Source organism: Nilaparvata lugens, chromosome 2, assembly GCF_014356525.2.
Source record: "Nilaparvata lugens isolate BPH chromosome 2, ASM1435652v1, whole genome shotgun sequence".
NCBI classification, from domain to species: Eukaryota; Metazoa; Arthropoda; class Insecta; order Hemiptera; family Delphacidae; genus Nilaparvata; species Nilaparvata lugens.
Window position 1 is genome coordinate 91,474,737 of NC_052505.1, and position 21,052 is coordinate 91,495,788.

Genomic DNA, 21,052 nt, shown 5'->3' on the forward strand with positions numbered 1-21,052 from the left:
TCAGCTACCGTCTATAAAAGACATTGCTAGACAAAGGATTGGCAACTTTGTTCTTCTATCTTTCTCCACTGCCATTATAACGTGGACCTCACTATAGTACCCTTGATACTTAATAATGAAAATGCAATTTGAATTGGATGAAGCAGTGTGTTGATTGGTGTTGCTGTAGGTACGCCACATGTCTGAGTCGGATGCGAAGGAGGCGCTGCTGGCGCGGCTGTCGTATCAGGCCAGTCTGCGAGCCAATGACGCGGCGCGTCGACAAGCCTGTAAACTGGGCGTCGACAAGGTGGCCAAACTGGCGCTTGTCTTCTGCCTGCTTTGGTTTGTCGCCAACTACACATTCCAGGTAATCTTTCTCATTTATAGTACAGGACGTTTCATAATGTTCTTTGGGGTTACGAAAATTCACTACAGGAAAGCTATTCCACCTAAATGAAAGTTGTACGTTTTTTTAACATATAAAAATGTCAATGTGTGCTCCTTTGGTATCACGGCATACGTCAACACGAAAGTCTAGCTCTTGTCAAACTCGCCCCAACATGTCTCTTTCGATAGAGTTGACTGCATTTATTATGCGATCCTTCAGCTCAGCAATATACAGTTCGGCATTGGTGGGTTGAAAACCTTGTCTTTCACATAGCCCCAGAGAAAAAGTCACATGGCGTGGGGTCTGGTGATCTTGGTGGCCACAGCAAAAGTTGTTGGTCTTCCTCAGACGCGCGTCTGAGGTTGATGGATGACCAGTTGATTTCCGTTTGCACAAGCAACCAGTTTCGCTGTATTGTTCGTACCATGCACGAATTGAATTGTCACTTAGTGGATCCTTATGAAATTTTGACCGAAACGCACGTTGCACATTAATTACCGACTTTGACGAATGAAATTCTAAGACACAATACGACTTCTCGCTTCCCGTGGCAGCCATATTCTCTACTGTCTACACCTCGCGGGCTAACGGCCAAGTAACTGCCCAGTACCAATAAAGAATAAAGTACCCGTGGAAAAAACGTTTAGATTGCTTTTTCGTACAGTACTTCTTTCATTATTGTAAGTTTAATAGTTGTTTTTGTAATGAATTTTTGTAACTCCGAAGAACATTTTGAAACGCTCTGTATATTTCGCAATTTTTGCCGGCTCAAAATTGCATTTTACAAGTTCGAGACGAAATCGAGAACTTGAAGCGTTTGAGTGCCGGCAAATCAATATCGCCGGAGTTGCGAACTCTGTTTTTCATAACCATCTTTCATAATCATAATAATCATCATGATCAAAATCATCTTTATCATAATCATTTTGATCATATTATTCTCTCTTTCACACTTCATGTTTCAAACTTTCATGCGAAAGCTGTGTTTACACTAAAGTTATTAACAAAATGTTAATAACTTGATCCTTATAGATTCTATTAGATTGAACGGAACTTGATAAACACATATGTTCATCATGTGTATGATATTATGATTACATGAGTATAATATTGTGGAATTAAGTGAGATTTTTAATGTTTTTGGCGATTGTGGAGAAGGATTTTTGTTTGGATTTGTATTTTAAAATTGATTAATCTGATAAATTCAAAATTGTAGTAAATACATTTTTTTGGACTCAAAATAGTGTGTGAATTAAGTTATCATTTTTACATAACCTCTAGACTTTGTAATCCAAATTAAGGGTTAAAGCAGTTTTGGGCGAATGCCTGTTGTTTTTACCTGGATTGTATTTGTATATGAATAAATAAATAAGTTATGTTCAATCTAATATAATCTATAAGGATTAAGTTATTAACATATTGTTAATAAATTTGGTGTAAGCGCAGCTTAAGAGTTGAGGATGACGACAATTATTGTTTTAAACTTGAATGTTGAGGAACTTTAAATACAAAAGTTAGAAACTTTCCAATTATTATTCATTTTTTAATTCTGCCATCGCTCATTGGCGGCAGATGTATCAGGTGAGTTGGAATTGCCGTCAGTACCCGTCAGGGACCAATGAAATCCTTAATAATATTGTTTTTTAACATAGTGTTAACCGATTTAAGTTAATTAATTAGCATGTGTAATAATTGCAGGCAGCGTTGTCGGAGACAGAGAGCGCAGTGGCGACCGCTCTCTCCTCTTCGTCTAGTCTGTTCACGCTGCTGCTGTCTGCACTCTTCCCCTCCAACCTGGGTGATCGCTTCTCTCTCTCCAAACTGGTCGCCGTCTTTGTCAGCATCTGCGGATTGGTCAGTCCTTATTTATAATGATTGAAATCAACTGTAAAGTGAACACTCACGATTGTACATGGTGGTGCAGAGGAAACTCATGTTTTTCGAACCGATATTACTCGGCGTCGGGAGGGGGTATCAACCTTGAACGAATGTTAGCAGACGGCCCACACTATGCCGTTTCAGTCCCTATGGAGCGTTGGTACTTACAACATCGTGTGTTCGCTGTCGAGCAGTTCTTTTTCAGAAACAATGAATCTGCAGTCACAGTGCAACCATGTTCCATCAATATTTTAGAGTTGGACGTCGAGGTGCAGTGCCCGATCGAAATACTGATGGGCTGCAGCGTATAAGAGTACTGGTTCTGTGATGAAAAATAAACCACCTGGTCTTTCCCGTTCAGTTCGTACTCCGGAAAATGTAGACCGGGTCAGAACAGCAGTTGTTACTAGTCCTAGACGATCGACTCGACGAAATGGTCTCAGGACTAGACAACACTGACTAGGTCTACGTTTTCAGGAGTACGAACTGAACGGGGAAGACCAGGTGGTTTATTTTTCATCACAGAATTAGTACTTCTAAACGCTGCAACCCATCGGGGTACAGTATTTCTATCAAGTATTGCACCTCGACGCCCAACTCTGAAATATTGACGGAAAAGTGTTGCACTGTGACTACAGATTCATTGTTTCTAATAAAACTGCTCGACAGCGAACACACGTTGTACGTTCCCACGCTCCATAGCGACTGGAATGGCACAATATACATACAGTATAGAATCTCGGCTAGTACCCTGGCGCAAAAATCCGCCATCTTGTTAGGAAGTTCCGCATTGTAATAGTATTGATGGGTGGTTCGGATCACTTTACTGATCCGGATCAATTGATATCGTTCACGAGCCAATCAGAAGACCAGGATTGGAACTTCCTAAGGTCACGTGACGTGTCTAGTATTTGTGCCATGTAAAAAGCATTGGTTAGATAGGCGTTTGATCGACAGTTTCCATTCTGTACCTATTCTGTGGTATGGGCCGTCTGCCAACATTCTTTCCAGGCCATTTCCCCTACCTCGCCGAGTACTAGCGGTTCGAAAAACATGCGTTTCCTCTGCACCATTCTGTATAACATTTGTGAGGCCCATTGATGGCTTGAGTGATATCTTCGGGCTAGGTGAAACCTACAAGAATTTACGAAATTATCAAGTAATCATTAAAGACTTGTTGCTCTCAGAGCCTGAACTCATGAACTGAGATCGAGAGAAACTGAGATCTTGAGGAACTGAGACCCTCCCATATTTTATCAGTGAAAGCTAATATATATTTCACAGGTGCGTCAGCATAACTTCCTATTTCATTCGATTTTTTTTTATCGCATTGTATGTATAAGATTCTCATCCAATTTTGGCAATGTAAGTAAATATTGGTTCGTTTCTTAGTTTGTTTTGAATATCCTTGTTTTGTTTTGAAGATCCCTCATTCTTGTAAATTACAAAAATAGAGTGAATGAATTCTATAAAAACAAAAATGTGGTGACTCGTGACCTAAAAGCCTTACAATATAACACATATTCACGGGTTTCTTAATTTTTTGTGTAATGAATTCATTTTTGTTGCAGATCCTTGTTAGTCTGTCCGACATGTCGACAAAAGTGCAAGTTCCTTTTGGAGCAATACTATCCCTGATTAGTGCTTTCTTTTATGCGTGCTATCTAGTCTTGTTGAGGCGTAAAGTTGACCATGAAGATAAAATGGACATTCCTGTATTTTTCGGTAAGTCTTTCTTCTCCACAACAAATTTCACCACATTCTTAAAAATACTGTAACTATAGTGAGGTCCAGGTTATAATGGCAGTGTAGGAAGATAGGAGAAAAGGGTTGCCAGATCTCAGCCTTGCCACCCAAACAGCTGATACTGGTATATCTGATGAATTTAACTGTTCATTATTGTTGAAAATAATAATTGTTTGTCAAGAAAATATATTTTTTAAAGAATAATGATAAATTTTCATGATTGAGATTAAATATTTTGTCAATTAGTTGAATTTCTACATTGTTGATAAACGATGTGGCAACATCGCAAAGCTTGAAAGAGATAGCGCCATCTGCTTTGTTGAATGATAGACAAGGATAGCAACACCATTGCAAATCACACACTGCCATTATAATGTGGACCTCACTAAAGTGATTCATTGTATACCTGTTCAGGCTACCCGGAACTCACCCCAATGCACTGACGTATTGTAGAGGGATTCCTGTCATTTTGTTCTTGTAGCCTATAAATATTGTAAACTGAAATTTTGTGAAATAAAGAAATTCTGACTTTGATTAGTTCTCTAGTATAGTAAAATAATACTAAGATATAGTGTAGTACAGTAATATTATTAGTTCTCTCTCATTGTCTATTTGTTCAATAATTTATTGAATTCATCATTTTAACAAGTAAGTTACATTCGCTTCTGCTTTTACTGTTACCATCCATTAAAGTCTATTCCTAATTTAGAATACCAACTTCTAACCCAACATTATCTTTCCTGTTTAATTGACCGAGCGAAGTGAGGTCTAAGATTCAAGTCGACGGTTTGGCATTTCTCTTAGGGCCGGGTTCCGAGCTCGGGATTCGACTAAGTCATAGACTTTGAACAGCTGGAGTCAGAAAATAGGCTTCCCGAAACGGGGCTAGTCGTAGTCATTGTTACAGTCACGCTTGAATTAAATTTAAAAAAAACTAGAATATTGAACACAAAATAAAATAAAGAGAGAATAGTGTAAAGTTTCAGCTGTTTTGAATTATTTAGAAATGTTAATTTCATCAAGGAAAAACGTTTCCAATTATAGAAATGATAAAATAAAAACTGCGACTACTGTTATAAAAACTGCGACTACGCCCCGTTTTGGAAAGCTAATTTTCTGACTCCAGCTGTTTAAAGTCTAGAACTTAGCTAAATCCCGAGCTCGGAAACCGGACCTAAATGTTTGAATGTTGCGTTTTTATGTTGCGCATTTACGGCGAAACGCGGTAATAGATTTCCATGAAATTTGACAGGTATGTTCCTTTTTAAATTGCGCGTCGACGTATATACAAGGTTTTTGGAAATTTTGCATTTCAAGGATAATATAAAATGAAAAAGGAGCCTCCTTCATGCGCCAATATTAGATTAAAAATCAGACTATAGAATTATTCATCATGAATCAGCTGTTTAGTGGACTATAATACTACCCGTTAAAAAACATCGAACATCTTGAAAATGTATCTTTCCAGCAACGTTAGTAGACAGTTGACTATAATACTACCCGTTCAAAATCATCGAACATCTTGAAAATGTATCTTTCCATCAATGTTGTAGACAGTTGCACCCAGACCTGATAACAGCGCTCACACTCACATTCCGGGACGACACGTCACGGTACGATAGGACAGAAAGCTCTATGTTTATTTAGGATTTTTCTAGACATTTTAAATTGATAAATTAGCCTATTTATTAATTTTTGAGAAAACATAACAACAGGTCAATGTAACTTACTGAGCGCGAGGTCTACTGTTCACAGAACTACTAGTAAATGTGATCTTGAAATGAGAATTCATCTTCAATTTTCTGATCTATCAAAATTATTATAAAATTGACGTATACAATCGTGTAGTTAACTATTATTAAACTTGTAATTGCATCAACTAACAGAACTCTGAAGAAAGTCTGTTTGACATTTGCTAGAGATGAATGGAAATATGGTAGAGGGATATCTTATTATTTTATTAAATAGCATAACTTTTATTCTCCATGGTATTACTCATAAGCTAGTTGCACATATAGGTTTCAAATTGATAAAAATATTCACCAATCTGTTATTCTCTCACGATTTTCACAAATAGAAACAACTTTCTGTAGAATATGTTTCCTTGAGAACGTATTGATTGCGATGATCATGCTATTTGAAAAATAAAAATACAAATAGAAGTTTTCAAAACGTTTTTAGAAGTGTTGACAACTTCTATAAGTGTTTTAATTATGGAAAAATACCACACCAAGCACAACACAACTGTCTACATTGAAGAAGATTTTCAAGTTTTTCAAGATTTTCTTTATTGACCTAGGTTTCAGTCCAAAGGATTCATTCAATTCATTATACAAAACACTATAATTATAATACATGTATATAAAATCACTTCACTTGTATGGGCTACTTTATTCAAATTAATAAAAACAATATAAAACATGTAGTAAACAAAGTAGGTCGAAACTAGTCGTTGAAATGTTTTAAATAAAAAGGGAACTACATGTTTTATATTGTTTCTATCAATTTTTCATAATATATAATAATATATATGACCATGGAGGAAGAACTAGATTAAGTCTGTACCAATTATCTGCAAAATTTTGATAAATTGTTAATGTTGTTCAAAGTATTATTAGGTTATGAAATTATTACACGTCACTGCTTCGCTACTTGACTATCGGAATAGTTATTTATAGTTTATTCAATTCGTAATCCATCTCATGGCTGTATGATCAATATGTAATTCATCATTGATGACAATAACTATTGGTTTGTTACAGGATTTGTTGGTCTCTTCAACTTTCTTCTTCTTTGGCCAATGTTCTTTCTTCTCCACTACACACATTGGGAGTCGTTTGAATGGCCCAACAAACACCAATGGACTTTTCTTCTCATTAATGGACTGGTGGGCACAGTGTTCTCTGAAGTTTTGTGGCTATGGCAAGTACAATTATAATATTAAGTAATAATAATAAATAATATTCCCAACTTTTTTTAGATTAATCGTGCTTTTTACATTCTAATTTTTATCTTATCGGCCTGCCATCTATATCTATAAAAGCGAAATGGCACTAAGTCACTGACTGACTGACTGACTCACTCGCAGAACTAAAAATCTACTACCAGACCAAAAACGTTCAAATTTGGTAGGTATGTTCAGTTGGCCCTTTAGAGATGCACTTTAGAGATGAACGGATTTGGAAAAATTTCCAAAGGTATGCCCAAAATATGCGTCTTCCAGCGTTTTCTCAGCTTTATCGAGAACAAATGAACAGAAAATGTTCAAATTTACTACAGAAGCTCAGCTTGGGTGTAATAATGTTGTTTTAGAAGGAATTTGAAATAACGCCAAAGATACGCCAAAAATTAGCGGTTTTTTTGCGTTTTCTCAGTTCTTTCATCAAGTAATAGACATAAAATGTTCAAATTTGCTACAGAGGTTTAGCTAGGGTCTAAAAATTTTGTGATGAGGTGACTTTAATATGTCATCAAAGATACGCCCAAAACCAGCGTTTTTCAAACGTTTTTCTCAGCTTTTCTGCGTTTTCTCACCTTTTTCAATAATTGATGGAAATATATTTTAAAAAATTCAGTACACAGGTTTAGCTGAGGTGGACGAATTTTGTTCGCCAAAGATACGAAATGAAAAATACAGGCCAGCGAAGCGAGCCCGCTGTTTATATTTTTGGACGATCCAGTCGGGGGTACAGGGGGCGGAGCCCCCTGGCTAGACGGATACGGCGAGCGAAGCGAGCCTGACGGCTAGCTTTCCATAAAATGATGTTGAACAACCCTTGAAGTATTTCAAATATTCAGCTTAATCTCTTAACTTGCTTCTCTTGAAACGACGTCTTTGTAGTACAATTTATATGTTCTCACAAGTACTAAAATGAGCTATAATCTATAAAGTACTATAATCTGATATAGTAGCTCAACGCCGCCCTGTATACTGCTACGAGAAACCCGACATTCCCATTTAAAGCCTCCGTAGGTGAATGAAAAAAAGAATCAATTATAACTTGATAATTATCACAATATTACCGAACCTGGGCGAATAAAATTGGACTAACTAAAAATAATAGTCATTTTTATTACACTTTTTCAATTTGAAAAATGTAAAACATTTTACTATAAAACATTATAAATATGTTTCATTATAAGTTATCATCACACTATTACCGAACCTGGGCAAATAGAGTTGGACTAATAAAAATAATAGAAGAAGGTAGTCTATGGCCCCGACTCCTCAGGAAGTTTTTTACTGCTTGGATCAGCAGGATTTTTACTGAGATCCCATTCTAATAGGATAATTAATTAATTGATGAAATAAAGAATACATCAAAAACATAACAATACAAATATTGAGAACACCTATACTTAAAGATGCATTTTTCCCTGCTTCAATTAAAATAGTTGTCAAATGGTAGATTGAAGAAATCTGAAAGTGAATTTCTAGGGAATTGAAGGTGGCTAGAGAAGCATTAATTCACGTGCAGCAGTAAAAAAGACCCGACAGTATCAAGTTAACGCGGTTAGACAAGGTCCCATTTTTCGAGTATTAGATTTATGGCAATCTGCTTTTATAACATTACAAGTGCGTTGTTTGATGGTAGAAGTATTACTGAGTACCTCCTCACTACCTCCCCCCCCCCCGAACTTATGAACGTTGCCAATTTGTCAGGTGTATTAGGGTACAAACACACTGAAGGCGGAGCGGGGTGTTGCGGAGTGTCGTGAACAATATAATGTTAAGTAATAAGATGCAACACACAGCACAGAATATTATCCCTCCTATAACAGCTGTGCTAATATTGAAGTTGTGTTTCTTTTCTGGCTCTAAATTTTGCAAAATTACTCAAATATTTCCAATTTGTAGAGATTTGAGTGAAATATTTTTGTTTTTAATTAATTTTATAGTATCAAAATTTAAAATTTTTAGTTTAGTCATTAGTTTTGAAGTGGAAATTGGACTTTATGAAGTGAAAAGTGAAATCATAACATAATTAAAAATTGTGTAACATAATTAAATTTTTTCATAATTAAGTGAAATCATAATAATGTGAAATATCTGTTCTATTTTTTGTTTTGAAGCATCTAAATTTGAAAATTTACTTTGTGAACATATTAGTGATCTGAAAATTTTGCGAAGTGAAGAGCTACAAGACTTAACCTATTTCGGACTATGTGTAACCATATCTAAATTGGGGAGAGGAATAGCACAAGGTTACCTTATTTTTCCTCTCCCTATCATTTATATGATGTATACTTATTATATCAATCAATAAAGAATAAAGAATTCTTTTTTGAAACTTTTATTTGTAAAAAATCTGGTGTGGTGCACTCACACAACTTTCCTTGCCGTTATGAAAATTGATCAACTGACGCTAGTGTTCACGCGCATCTCAAATCGACTATTAAAAGATCTGAGCCAGCTGGGGACAGGACAATAACGCTGGAGACACACGAAGTCTGCTATCTCTTCATGATAGTGAATGATTTAATAGAATCAACAGTTGCCAACAGTTTGCAATTGAATAATCAAATTTCTCGAATTTCGAGCTTATTTTCAATTTTAGGCGAAAATGTTACTGAACTTAATTGTAGAGATTTTCATGCTCAATCTTTTACCTTTGAATGTTTTGTTTAAATTGTATCTGAAGCCTGATAATTGGGAATCTAAAATCACACTTTGCATAGATGGGGCGGAGCTCCTGAAATTTTTACAGATATGGGATTTGTGGCAGTTGATAGAGCTTATTAATGACTATTTTAGGTATAAATTTGTTCAATATCGTTGTAGCCGTTTTCGAGAAAATCGCGAAAAACCCTGTTTTTGACAACATTTTTGCCGCCATCTTGAATTGCATTTGATCGAAATTGTTCGTGTCGGGTCCTTATATTGTAAGGACCTTAAGTTCCAAATTTCAAGTCATTCCGTTAATTGGGAGACGAGATATCGTGTACACAGACGCACATACACTCATGAAGTGCGTACAGATATACGCGCCCCGAACATGAGCAATTCACATTTTTTTAATAAGCTGACTATATCTGTATTTTTACAGAAACGGTAAGATGCAGATATAAAAAGCTTGGCATCAGCTGATTAAAAGTGAATTGCTCATGTTCGCGGCGCGTATATCTGTACGCACCTATACACATACACACACACACACACACACACTTACAGACCAATACCCAACAACCACTTTTTTGGACTCAGGGGACCTTGAAACGTATAGAAATTGGGATACCTTAATCTTTTTTGGAAAGCAATATTTTCGTTACCTATTGTAATAGGGCAAGGAAAGTAAAATTTGGGAGAAGACAGTTTGGGCTATGCCTGTTGTAATCTCCCAATCGTATTATATTGATATTATATATGTCATATTAAGCTGCGTACACATATTCGCGCTTCCAACCCGCACCGAGCACGCTCCTCCCTCGTACCACCATCGAACCACAGTCGCTCCGCCCACGCACCCATCATGAACGTTACGGAAGATGTTAGATCTTCTTGCGTTCCCCGGTCGAACCACTCTTGCTCGCCGGTCGATCATCAATCGCTCTGCTGGAGTGACGTTCGGTTGCGGAGCAGAGCGAAAGTCTGTACGCACCTCTATATGTCAATGAAATAAATAAATACATACAGAATGAAAAGTATCAATCCAAACAGTGCATTTTACATGACGCCAAGACGTGAGTGCACCAAGACCAGGTCACGTGACTGCGCCATCTTGTTAAAAATTAAAATTACCGCCACTATTACAATGCTAGACTTTATTTCAAGATGGCGGATTTTGGCGTCAGGATACTAGCCGACTTTTGTATTCCATTCTGTATGTATTTTGTGCTGGAAACGTCTATATTTCATGTTTGCCCGAATTCCCCTGTAATGTGTATTATTCAAAAGATAAAATTTATCTATTGCACTTTAAATTCAAAAGTAAGACTATTCTAATCCATTTTCGCTTGAGGACTGAACATTTTGTGAATTGAAGAACTTCAAGACTTGACCTATTTCGGACTATGTGTTATCTAAATTTAGGAGAGGAATAGCACAAGGTTACCTTATTTATCCTCTCCCTCTCATTTTGATAATGTACTTATTGTATAAATGAATGAATGAATTTCGTTCATAATTCTATGAAATTATAAAAATTCATTAATTCTCTCACCATTTAGTAAATTTTGTGGAGGAAATTTGGTTCATATTTTTTCTCCTCAACGCCATTTTCTAGGCCCTTGACGCTCAGACGCTTCCTGTGTGTATCATGAACGCTCTGACCACGCCATGCCACGCCCCGCTCCGCCTTCAGTACCCTTATAATTCTCATTAATAATCAGCTGTGGACAAAGTTAATCCTATCCTATACTATTAAACGAGCAACTTCTGTTTAGATGTTTATATGTTTGTATTTCACCGGATCTCGAAAACGGCTCTAACGATTCTCACGAAATTCAGAACATAGTAGGTTTATAATATGAAGATTCGATTGCACTAGGTCTCATCCCTGGGAAAACTCGCTGAAGGACATTAAAAGGATACTAATTATTTATCCTTGGAATAACAGCTGATAATAATCATATTTCGTCGTCTGTTGGTGATGGAAGTGAGTGAGCGAGTTCATGCGTGTGGGACTGTGTCAAAATTATGACTCAGCTGTTGAACTTTTGTAATCATTCAATCAGGTATTTAGTGCCGGTTGCAAAAAAAAAACCGGGTTATTTTCAATCCTGATTAATTCCAGTAGATCCATCTTTTTGAAATGGCTTTCTCTGATTTGGTTCACGTGAAGTTAATCAGGATTAAAATTTAAAAGGCTTTTGTGCAACTGAGCCTTTGTGAGGGAAATTTCTGCATTCCTCTGGGAATTAATCTTAATTTACTGTGATTAGATAGAACATTTCTGTATGAACTATGAATGTTATTATAATTTCTCCTTTTATTAATTTTTTATGCTTTTGTACTTCGGAGCGAAGCTCGGTCCCCGATATTCAACTCTCATATGGCAATGTTGCACTCATCTGTTCCAATTTCAATCGGACTAATTTCGTGCGTTTGACTATGGTTTCGGGTACTCAAGTCAAAATGTATTAAACCATCGAGAATAAAATTCATTTTGCCACTTGATAATGGGATAAATACCCGAAACTTATGGTGTCTGAAATAAAATAAGAGTAGCCTAATACTTATTTTTTGTAATTAAATTAGAACCTTCCTTATCTTCTTCATTAGACCTTTTGCATTTTATTCACCTTCCTCGTTAGAGTGAAATTGATCTTTGTAATGTTTGTTGCAGGGGCTGCTTTCTGACATCGTCGTTGATAGCGACTGTAGCAATGAGCCTGACAATTCCGATGTCGATGTTGGCCGACGTGCTGTTCGAGCGGGTGCACTACCCTGGCCTCTTCTACCTCGGGTCGCTGCCGATGGTCCTATCCTTCATCACAGTTACCATTCTAGCACACTACGAGAACCACGACCCAGTCCTCGAGGGCCTCAGACGGCTCTTCTCGTGTTGGTGTTCGAGAGGAAGACCAATTAGGTATGTTCAATCACTTATTCTCAATTATCTATTTATCACTATTAAATTTATTAAATATTATTATTTATTAAATATTAAATATTAAGATGGATAACCAACAACATATATCTATTTATATTTAATGCACAGTTCAACCCTGAGATCTCAGTAACCACTGAACCAATATCTAAGTTTAATACGTCGAATTAACGGGGATGATGAGTAAGTTTGCAGAAATGCATTAAAATTTATGTTTTTGTAAGATCCAATAATTTTTATTTTAATTATTTAATGGCCATTTTTTGTGTATTGGAATATACAATAAAAATTACAATAAATTTTCCACTTTTCGACCGAATTTGACTTATGATGCATGATTTTGGACCGCCTTGACGAGCCGAGAAGAATGAAGTGTAGTACGATGAAATCTGAGCATTGTGTCTAAAGTTACAAGTGTTTGAAATTTTGATCCTTGAGGTGTCCTTAAGCGCACCTCTCCACTAGGAAATACTGGAATGAAGTGCATCCAACGAGTGATTCTCATAGAACATAATCTCATGAACTTATGTCATTGTGCGAAATATCAATGTGAAGACATTTTAGTTGGTGATGATGGTTGAAGCTGAAAATTAGGTGTTTTCAACAATACAAGGAGCATTGTTGTCTGTCAGGTGTACCTGGAAATCTATATGAGATAGAGCGCTCTACCTGATCTCAGACTGTAGAGCACAAAAATACGCCCAGAGGGATTTTTAATTATACATCTAAATGGTAACAATCGGAAGATATTGTTGATCAAAAACTAAAATTAATCAAAATTGATTTTTTTCTACAAATTTCACTCATTTTTGAAAAATCATAACTCAGTACTCATTGGAGATAGAGAGTTCCGAATTATCTCATTTTATTCAGAATTTCATAATCTAGAAAAAAGGCTGGAGCAAATTTTTCTGTCAGATTTGGCAGAAATAGCTAAAAACTGGAAAATGAGCCGAAAATACGAGGTTTTTGAGCCACCCTGTGTCTAGCACAAGGAAATTTTGCATGAAGAAATTGGTTCTGGACTTCTCTTATGTACCCAAATAATAATATATTGAAAAATCAGAACTACAATATAAATAATTTATATGCATAATTTATTGCATGCACCAATGTATATAGTGACTGGACATCATCATCATCATCATCATCATCCCACACACCCATTCTAAACTTGGCTGTAACGTCATTGTCGAATTCCATCAATTTCAAACAGCTGATCATGCGTTTCTATTTCAAACGGCTGATCATGTGTACTTTGAAAATTTGCACAGCTTACCATATGAAACAAGGCAAATCGGAGCATCAGAGTTTTAAAACTAGGTCACGCGCGCTTTGCAAAAAGAAGAGGAAAGAAAAGGAAAAAGAGGAAGAGAGGAAAAGAGAGAAAGAAAGAGATCTGAAGGGAAAAAGAGAGAAAGAGAAAAGAGAGAAAACAATAAAACTAAAATGAGACACAAAAAGAGAAGAGAAAGAGAATAAAATAGAGAAAGAGAAAGGAATAGAGAAAAAAATTGAAGAGAAATTGCATCATGTCCAATAATTGTTATTCATTAATTAGCATTTGAATAAATGCGATTTCTCTTTAATCTCAATCTGTCATTAAAATTGTCGTTAAAATTGTGGTTTTTCACTCCTTGATACAAAGTAATATTGATACAATAGAACAATGCCATTGGTTAGATCACAGTATTTTAATATACAGAAAATTATAGGTATTTAAGATAACTGAAAAATGTTTAATCATTTATTTGTCAAAATAATGTGAAATGTTTAGGTACCTATAATATTTACTGCGGATGATGTCCACATGATGTTTTTACTTGTGCGTGTGTGTAATGGCATAGGATAAAGATATCGTTAAACTTGTATTATTTGTCTCTGGTGCGTGGGTGATTGATGAGATGATCAAACCTCCATGCCCACCGGTCGGATTCGAACCCACGACCGGGTAGCGCTAGCAGACTGAAGGGTGCAACGCCTAAGTCGTCTCGGCTAATTTGGCTGGCATTGATTCAATCACACAAGACTGAAGGGATCTCTCATTTTTGTAAACATTTGTATTCACGCCTGATAAATTATTAATGTTACAAAACCCATTCGTAATTTAATATCAGAATGCAGATACTGATTCTGGTGAGATATAGTGATATATATCCAAAATAAATAATTATTCATAATTATTTTTCGCCACACTGCACAGAAAGCAGCTGTTTTCCAGTCCCTACGTAGATCTGAAAGACATTGTTTGCAGACGACTCTCGTCTGACGTCAGAACAGGTTTCTTTCCGGCCTAGGCCGGAAAGAGTACCCTTTTCAACCGCTAACATAGAACTAAGAAAGGTGATCAAAAAACAGCTGATCAAAAAAACTTTCCATTATTTGTGTTCATTATTCAATAATTAAAACATTTATAATAATATCATCTTATTGTAATTTGAAAGAATAAAAAAGTATAAACTCAACCTCCCACATAATTGAACATCATCTTTTAGGTTATTTAGACAAATCAGAATAAAAAATGAAAATACTTGGACAATTTCCTGATATTCAGATTACCTCAGATTTGCTGGAGCTATCACCTTCCACTTCTGCTTTCGGAAGTGCTTAGTAAACAACTATTTTCATATATATATATATATATATATATATATATATATATATATATATATATAATATATATATATATATATATATATATTGTTTATTTTTGTGTGTAGCGAAAAATAGCGTTCGCACTACGGGAAAAATGTATTTCCGGCTCTCAATCTTTTCTAGTCCTCGTCCTACGGCCTCGGACTTGAAAACCGATTTCGAGCCGGAAAAGTCTCATTTTCTGCTCTAGTTGCGAAATATACTATTTCTATAATAGTTGTCACACTGAGAATGACACCATATGTGTTAAAACTTTTTAATAAATTCGTGACATTTTTAGACAATTTTCTAGTGTTTTATTATTAGAATGCAGATTATTTTTCAGTTGATATTACTGAGACTACATTATTGCAACGATGATAATGAAACTATTATTTTTAGACTCATTTATTGTTGACAGGATTTCGGAGTGTGAAGTGGAACAAACCGAGTCACTCATAGGAATCAATGATAGCGCTGATCACGAAGCCTGAAATAGTATTGCCAAGTAAATTAAGGGATTTTTACGTCTGTGATTGCAATGGAAATTCTTAATAGTTTGTTCCTGTAATTTGGATTATGGTACTTTTTATAACTGTGTGACTATGTTTTATTATTTTGTCAGACTTAATCTAGAACATTGGGTTAGAAAAACTTTATCAACAGTATTCAATTATTCAGTATCAAAGTACAAAATTCAAAGAGATGCTTAGGTCACTATTCTTTGTACAGTAAAAAATATGGAGTCATTAGATTGGAGTGAAATTCCGAATTGAACATTTCCCAAGGGTGAATGAGTAACTGGTCCATCCATATCTATTCTAAGCAATAGTAAATGACCTTAATATAAAAATTCATTGACACGTTTTGTTATCCATTGTGATTAAACTATTGGAAATGTAAAACCCACAAATTTATTGCTTTGGAAATATTCAATTCCACTTTATTGTATAGTAGAATTTTATTTATTCACGGTAGATGTTCTTACAAATTGAAAGCTTCGAATTTTATTATTGTGATTTTTGTTTTAAAATAATGTTTAACCACCACTCACAATCACACACGTGGACGTTGAATTGTATTCTATTTATGTTTTGTTTTAATAGTTGTAAATTAGTTGAAATTTTTCGTTACTATTTGGTTCCATAGAACTATTTTATTTATCTATATGCTATAAAGTTGGTCTGTGTCAATCAGGATAAGTTAATAATTTATGCATTAAGATACAGAGGTCCTTATCTAGTCACCATATCCTTTAAACAATCATTTGAATTGTGATGAGTGTAGTATATGAGATCTATCCATTCCTTATTATTTGAGTCCTATTATCCTGCGAAATAAAAATAACTAAATGGACTTTCGAGCGTCCAATAACAAGTGCAATGAAAAATTTGTATGCGTTTTCTGGCACATTAATAAATATCAGGAAATCATTCCCCTAGTTCCACCTATAATGTAGAGTTAATCTGTTAGACATTGTCAAATTTTCAGAGAACTTTCATTATTTTTATTCAGCATACAGACAAATTATAAAATAATTCTTGACATTTCATAATATATTCTCTATGGGGGGGGGGGGGAATCACAATCTTTGTATTTAGTTTCAGGGCTATTGTAAAATATGTATTTTATTCCAAGTATTAATTCCCATCAATTGATGTCCAGAACCATAAATTTGTCAAATTTAATTTTCTGTTTTCGTATTTTTACTTTAGTATTATCAGTTCCACTGTTTCCGCACAACATTTTTCCATTGAATTTGACTTATTCTTATTTTATATTGTGGTTTTTATACTTCCACACTAGTATTATTATTTCCAATGTTTCCCACTATATTATTTTCATTTCTCATATTTTTATGTTTAGTTTGTAAACTCAAGTATTACTTCATCCTGGAAAATTGCTGAGTCATACCCGGTTCAATCTATAATGATGAGATATATGCGGACTATTCTATAACCTGAAATCAGCCCCCAAATATTTTCAAGATACATGTGATAGTAGAAGACAGATTTATTTATTTAGTTTTAGAATTTTTCAAAGATATATTCATACAGAATACAACAGTATTACAGTATTTTCTTCACTTCTCATACTTGATTCAATGTGCACCAGGTGCATTCATTTGTTGAGCATACATAGGAGTGAATCTATCTTTTTTTAAATTTACATTGACAGATTTTTAACGAGTTTATAAAACATTTAAACGTGATGAACAGTGGAAATCAGTTAGGTAGACCTAAGACATATCATGAAAACAATAATAATAATAATTGATGAATAAACGGTCGCGAATTCCAATTTATACATTTAATAATTGTTGGATTGATTACTTCTGATTTTTCATCATTTTTCTTAGGCTCAACTCACACTTTCGCGACTCAGTTCGAGAAGAGACTCGACTCTAGTCGAGAGCATGTGTTTGCAAATGGTGACAGTCGCGGAAACCAGAATCGACTGGTGTGATTGTCACCATTTGGAAACACATGCTCTCCACTAGAGTCGAGTCTCTTTTCGACCTGAGTCGCCTAAGTGTGAGTTGAGCCTTAGTATTATTTTATAAGTTATATTTTCAATTGACTGATATCATCAATTACATCAACATTGGAGATGAAATTCGTTCTTTTATCCATCATTCACCTATTTATACGTTCACCAATTATTTTCACGTTTGAATATCTATGTGTAGGACGGGCAGTTCCAATTCCATTAAAACTACACTATTATAACTATTATGCTATTCTGTGAAAAATATTATTCTTGTTGTGAAAATTTCTTAATAATAAACTCCATTTTTAATTATATATTGTACTGATATTTTAAAAATTTAAATTCATCATATAATTATTTCCAAATTGATTCACAATAATTCAAGGTCCAGAATTAATTGTATATTTTATTTTCATTTAATTCATATCCACAGTCGTTGGTTTTATTTTCATGAGGTTAAAATAGTATTTGAACCTTTTATTAGATAATAATTTTTTTAATCTATATCATGAAAATTAATTATATGTTAAAAGTTAGAGAATGAATGAATTAATTATTATTCAAGTTTCATTTAATCTTAGGTAGCTGCACAAAATTATTAAACTGAAATTAATCTTATGTTAATCTTTCAAGTAGCCCTATCAAAGTAATTTAAAAGCTAATTTTCTTATCCTAATTCCATTTTATGATAGATTATATGAAAAACTGTATCTCTATAAAATGTTTTCATTGAAACTCAAAAGATCTAAGTGAACCTTTAGAAATTTACCACTTTAGCTCATTCAAATTTCATGAATAATTCTAAAAACAATATATTTCTATCTATTGCGTTATAATAGTAAAGTAGTTTGAAATAAATTTCTCATTTTCATTGAAACACTTGAATAATGCGAACCTACCTGTCTGCCCCATACAAACTTGATTGATGTATCAGGATTTCTTTTTGAGCACAATTTTGTAAGTGAAGTTTCATTGGGTGAATTGTTTTTAGTATTGTTAAATTGTCTTGGATAATACATATTTGTAAATTAAATTGAAAAAGTCAATTATAATTTTTTCATATCCCAGAAATAAAAAGTATGTACAGTTCCTTCAATCTCCAGGCAATAAATAATAATGTTTCGAATGAGAGTATTAAATTTTCTTTCTATCTCTATGTAACTTGAATAATTTCCAAAATTGTATATAGCCCACATCCAAAACCTGTTGTGTGAGTGAACGCAAACATATTCCACTTGGTAACTTTTCATATTCTGTTTCATCTTGTGGAAAATACGCCATTCCTATATATAAATACGCAACATATTTTTTCGACCAAAACAGTTTTCAAAGTATTTAATACTAATTACTTACTACATTACAGAAAAATTAGGGTTTCCAATGTCAGAATTTACATAGAATGGGGTCAGTGATTCAATAAACTCTCTCTCTCTAGAAAAATAGTTCAATTTAATTCAAGCATAAGTTAACTAATGAAGGCGTTACAGTCAATTCCTTTCAAATAATTTAAGAGTTGCATTTTTATTCGGCTCCCTATTGTATTATATTATGATTATCTCATAATTCAACATTATTTGTATTCATAGAAATAATGTTAATATTGTTGTCTAAATAGTTGTTGTTGTCTCTACTAAAATGTGTTCAATATGATTTCTGTAAAACATTTACCAAGATTTTTCTTTTTATTTCAGACAATAAAAATATAGGACTGAACAGATTGTTATCATTGATGTTCTTTTCCATGTCGAAACACTATTATAGTAACTTTTTTGTAGTTCAGACAAATAGTAGTAGTAGTTCAGACATATTTGAATAAACTCAGGCTGAGCCTGAGGCTGATTAAGCTCCTCCTCCTGTTCTCTGACATGCAATTTGGCTTTCGAGTTGGGAGATCAACAGTGGGTGCAGTTGACCATGTAGCTGAGTGGATTGACGCGGCCTTCGAGGATGGTGAGTCTCTTGCTCTTGCTCTTTGTGAACTGAGCCGAGCTTTTGACTGCGTGGACCATGGCATTCTTCTTAGAAAGCTGCGCTTTTATGGTCTTAGAGACTCTGCCCTTTCCATCTTGGGCTCTTACTTTTCTGGAAGGACTCAGCTTGTCTCCCTCAGTAGTGCGGACTCCCGGACACTTCCGGTGACTTTTGGTGTTCCTCAGGGATCGGTGCTGGGGCCTACACTGTTCCTTGTCATGATAAATGACCTCGATGACCACGGTTCCTCTCTGATGTTCGCGGATGATGCATCTCTACTGTCATCGGGTGCTGAGCTTGAGCGGGTTTTGGAGGTATCTGTGGAGCAACTTCGATATGCCACTTCATGGTTCCTGGCTAATCGATTCCAGCTGAATGAGGACAAGACCCAAAGGATCATCTGCAGCTTGTCATGTGAACTGCGTGACCATCAGAATCCAGTGAAGCTGCTGGGTTTTGTCTTGAACAGCAAACTCAGCTGGAACATATACAGCAGGTAACCAGTCGACTCTCCCGCATTTGCTTTCTGCTGCTCAAGATGAGGGGCCTGGTGACTGAGAAGTACCTGATAATGATGTATCACGCGCTCTTCCATTGCCACATTACCTATGGATTACTTCTGTGGGGTCATTCAGCGGGGGCTGCTGATGTGCTGAGACTGCAAAAGAGGGCTATAAGAATTATAACAGGCAGCGATCATCTTGCCCACTGCAAGCCCATCTTTGCTCGCCTTGGTTTACTGACGGTCTTCAGCAATTACATCCTCCTGTGCTTGATGTATGTCAAGAGGATACAGCATACACTGGCTGTTCGAAGTGACATTCACAACCACAACACCCGGCACCGCGAGCTGCTGGATGTCCCTAGGAGACGTCTCCACCGTTCACAGGCCAGCTATAGAGTTTCTGCACTGAAATTCTTCAACAAGCTGCCTCCTGGTGTGAAGCAGTTGGATGAGGCCGCCTTCAAGAGAGCCGTCAGGAAGCTGCTTTGTGATAAATCATATTAAGCCTCGTTCTCACGACGCGTGACTTGCCAAGTCACAGACGTCCTTGGATCTGCCACAGATCGACGAGAAGTCTCTGGAATTGCGAGCCAACAGTTCTCACGGCGCGGGGTGGCTCGGTGGGACTCGGGGTGGCACGTCGTACCTCAAGCCCGTTCGGACGTACGCGAGCACCGTGGTCTCTGGGTCGGTGTCTAGTTGTTGTTTAGAACTGTTGTGCAAAGAACTGTTGAAGAAAAGAATTGTTGAAGCAAAGAACTGTTGTGAGTTTGATGTAAACCAGTTGATGTAGGTTTTGTGAAGTGTAGAAATATGTGGAATGATGATAACGAATTAATAGCTTGCGCTGCAGCGTACTATGTAGTCTGCACTGGAGAATATTTGAAAAGACGAATGAGACGGAAAAAG

At 35.5% G+C, this 21,052-nt stretch overlaps 1 protein-coding gene across 1 annotated transcript in view; it reads left to right on the forward strand.

Annotated features, from left to right (window-relative positions):
• LOC120348815 (solute carrier family 35 member F5-like) overlaps positions 1-18,738 on the forward strand; it is a 37,519-nt gene extending 18,781 nt beyond the window's left edge. The window contains 6 exon segments of the mRNA XM_039422100.1: positions 170-349; positions 2,069-2,224; positions 3,820-3,973; positions 6,757-6,916; positions 12,280-12,525; positions 15,599-18,738. Coding sequence (XP_039278034.1) covers positions 170-349; positions 2,069-2,224; positions 3,820-3,973; positions 6,757-6,916; positions 12,280-12,525; positions 15,599-15,671 — 969 coding nt within the window. The 3' untranslated portion in view covers positions 15,672-18,738.
• The last annotated feature ends 2,314 nt before the right edge of the window (positions 18,739-21,052 follow it).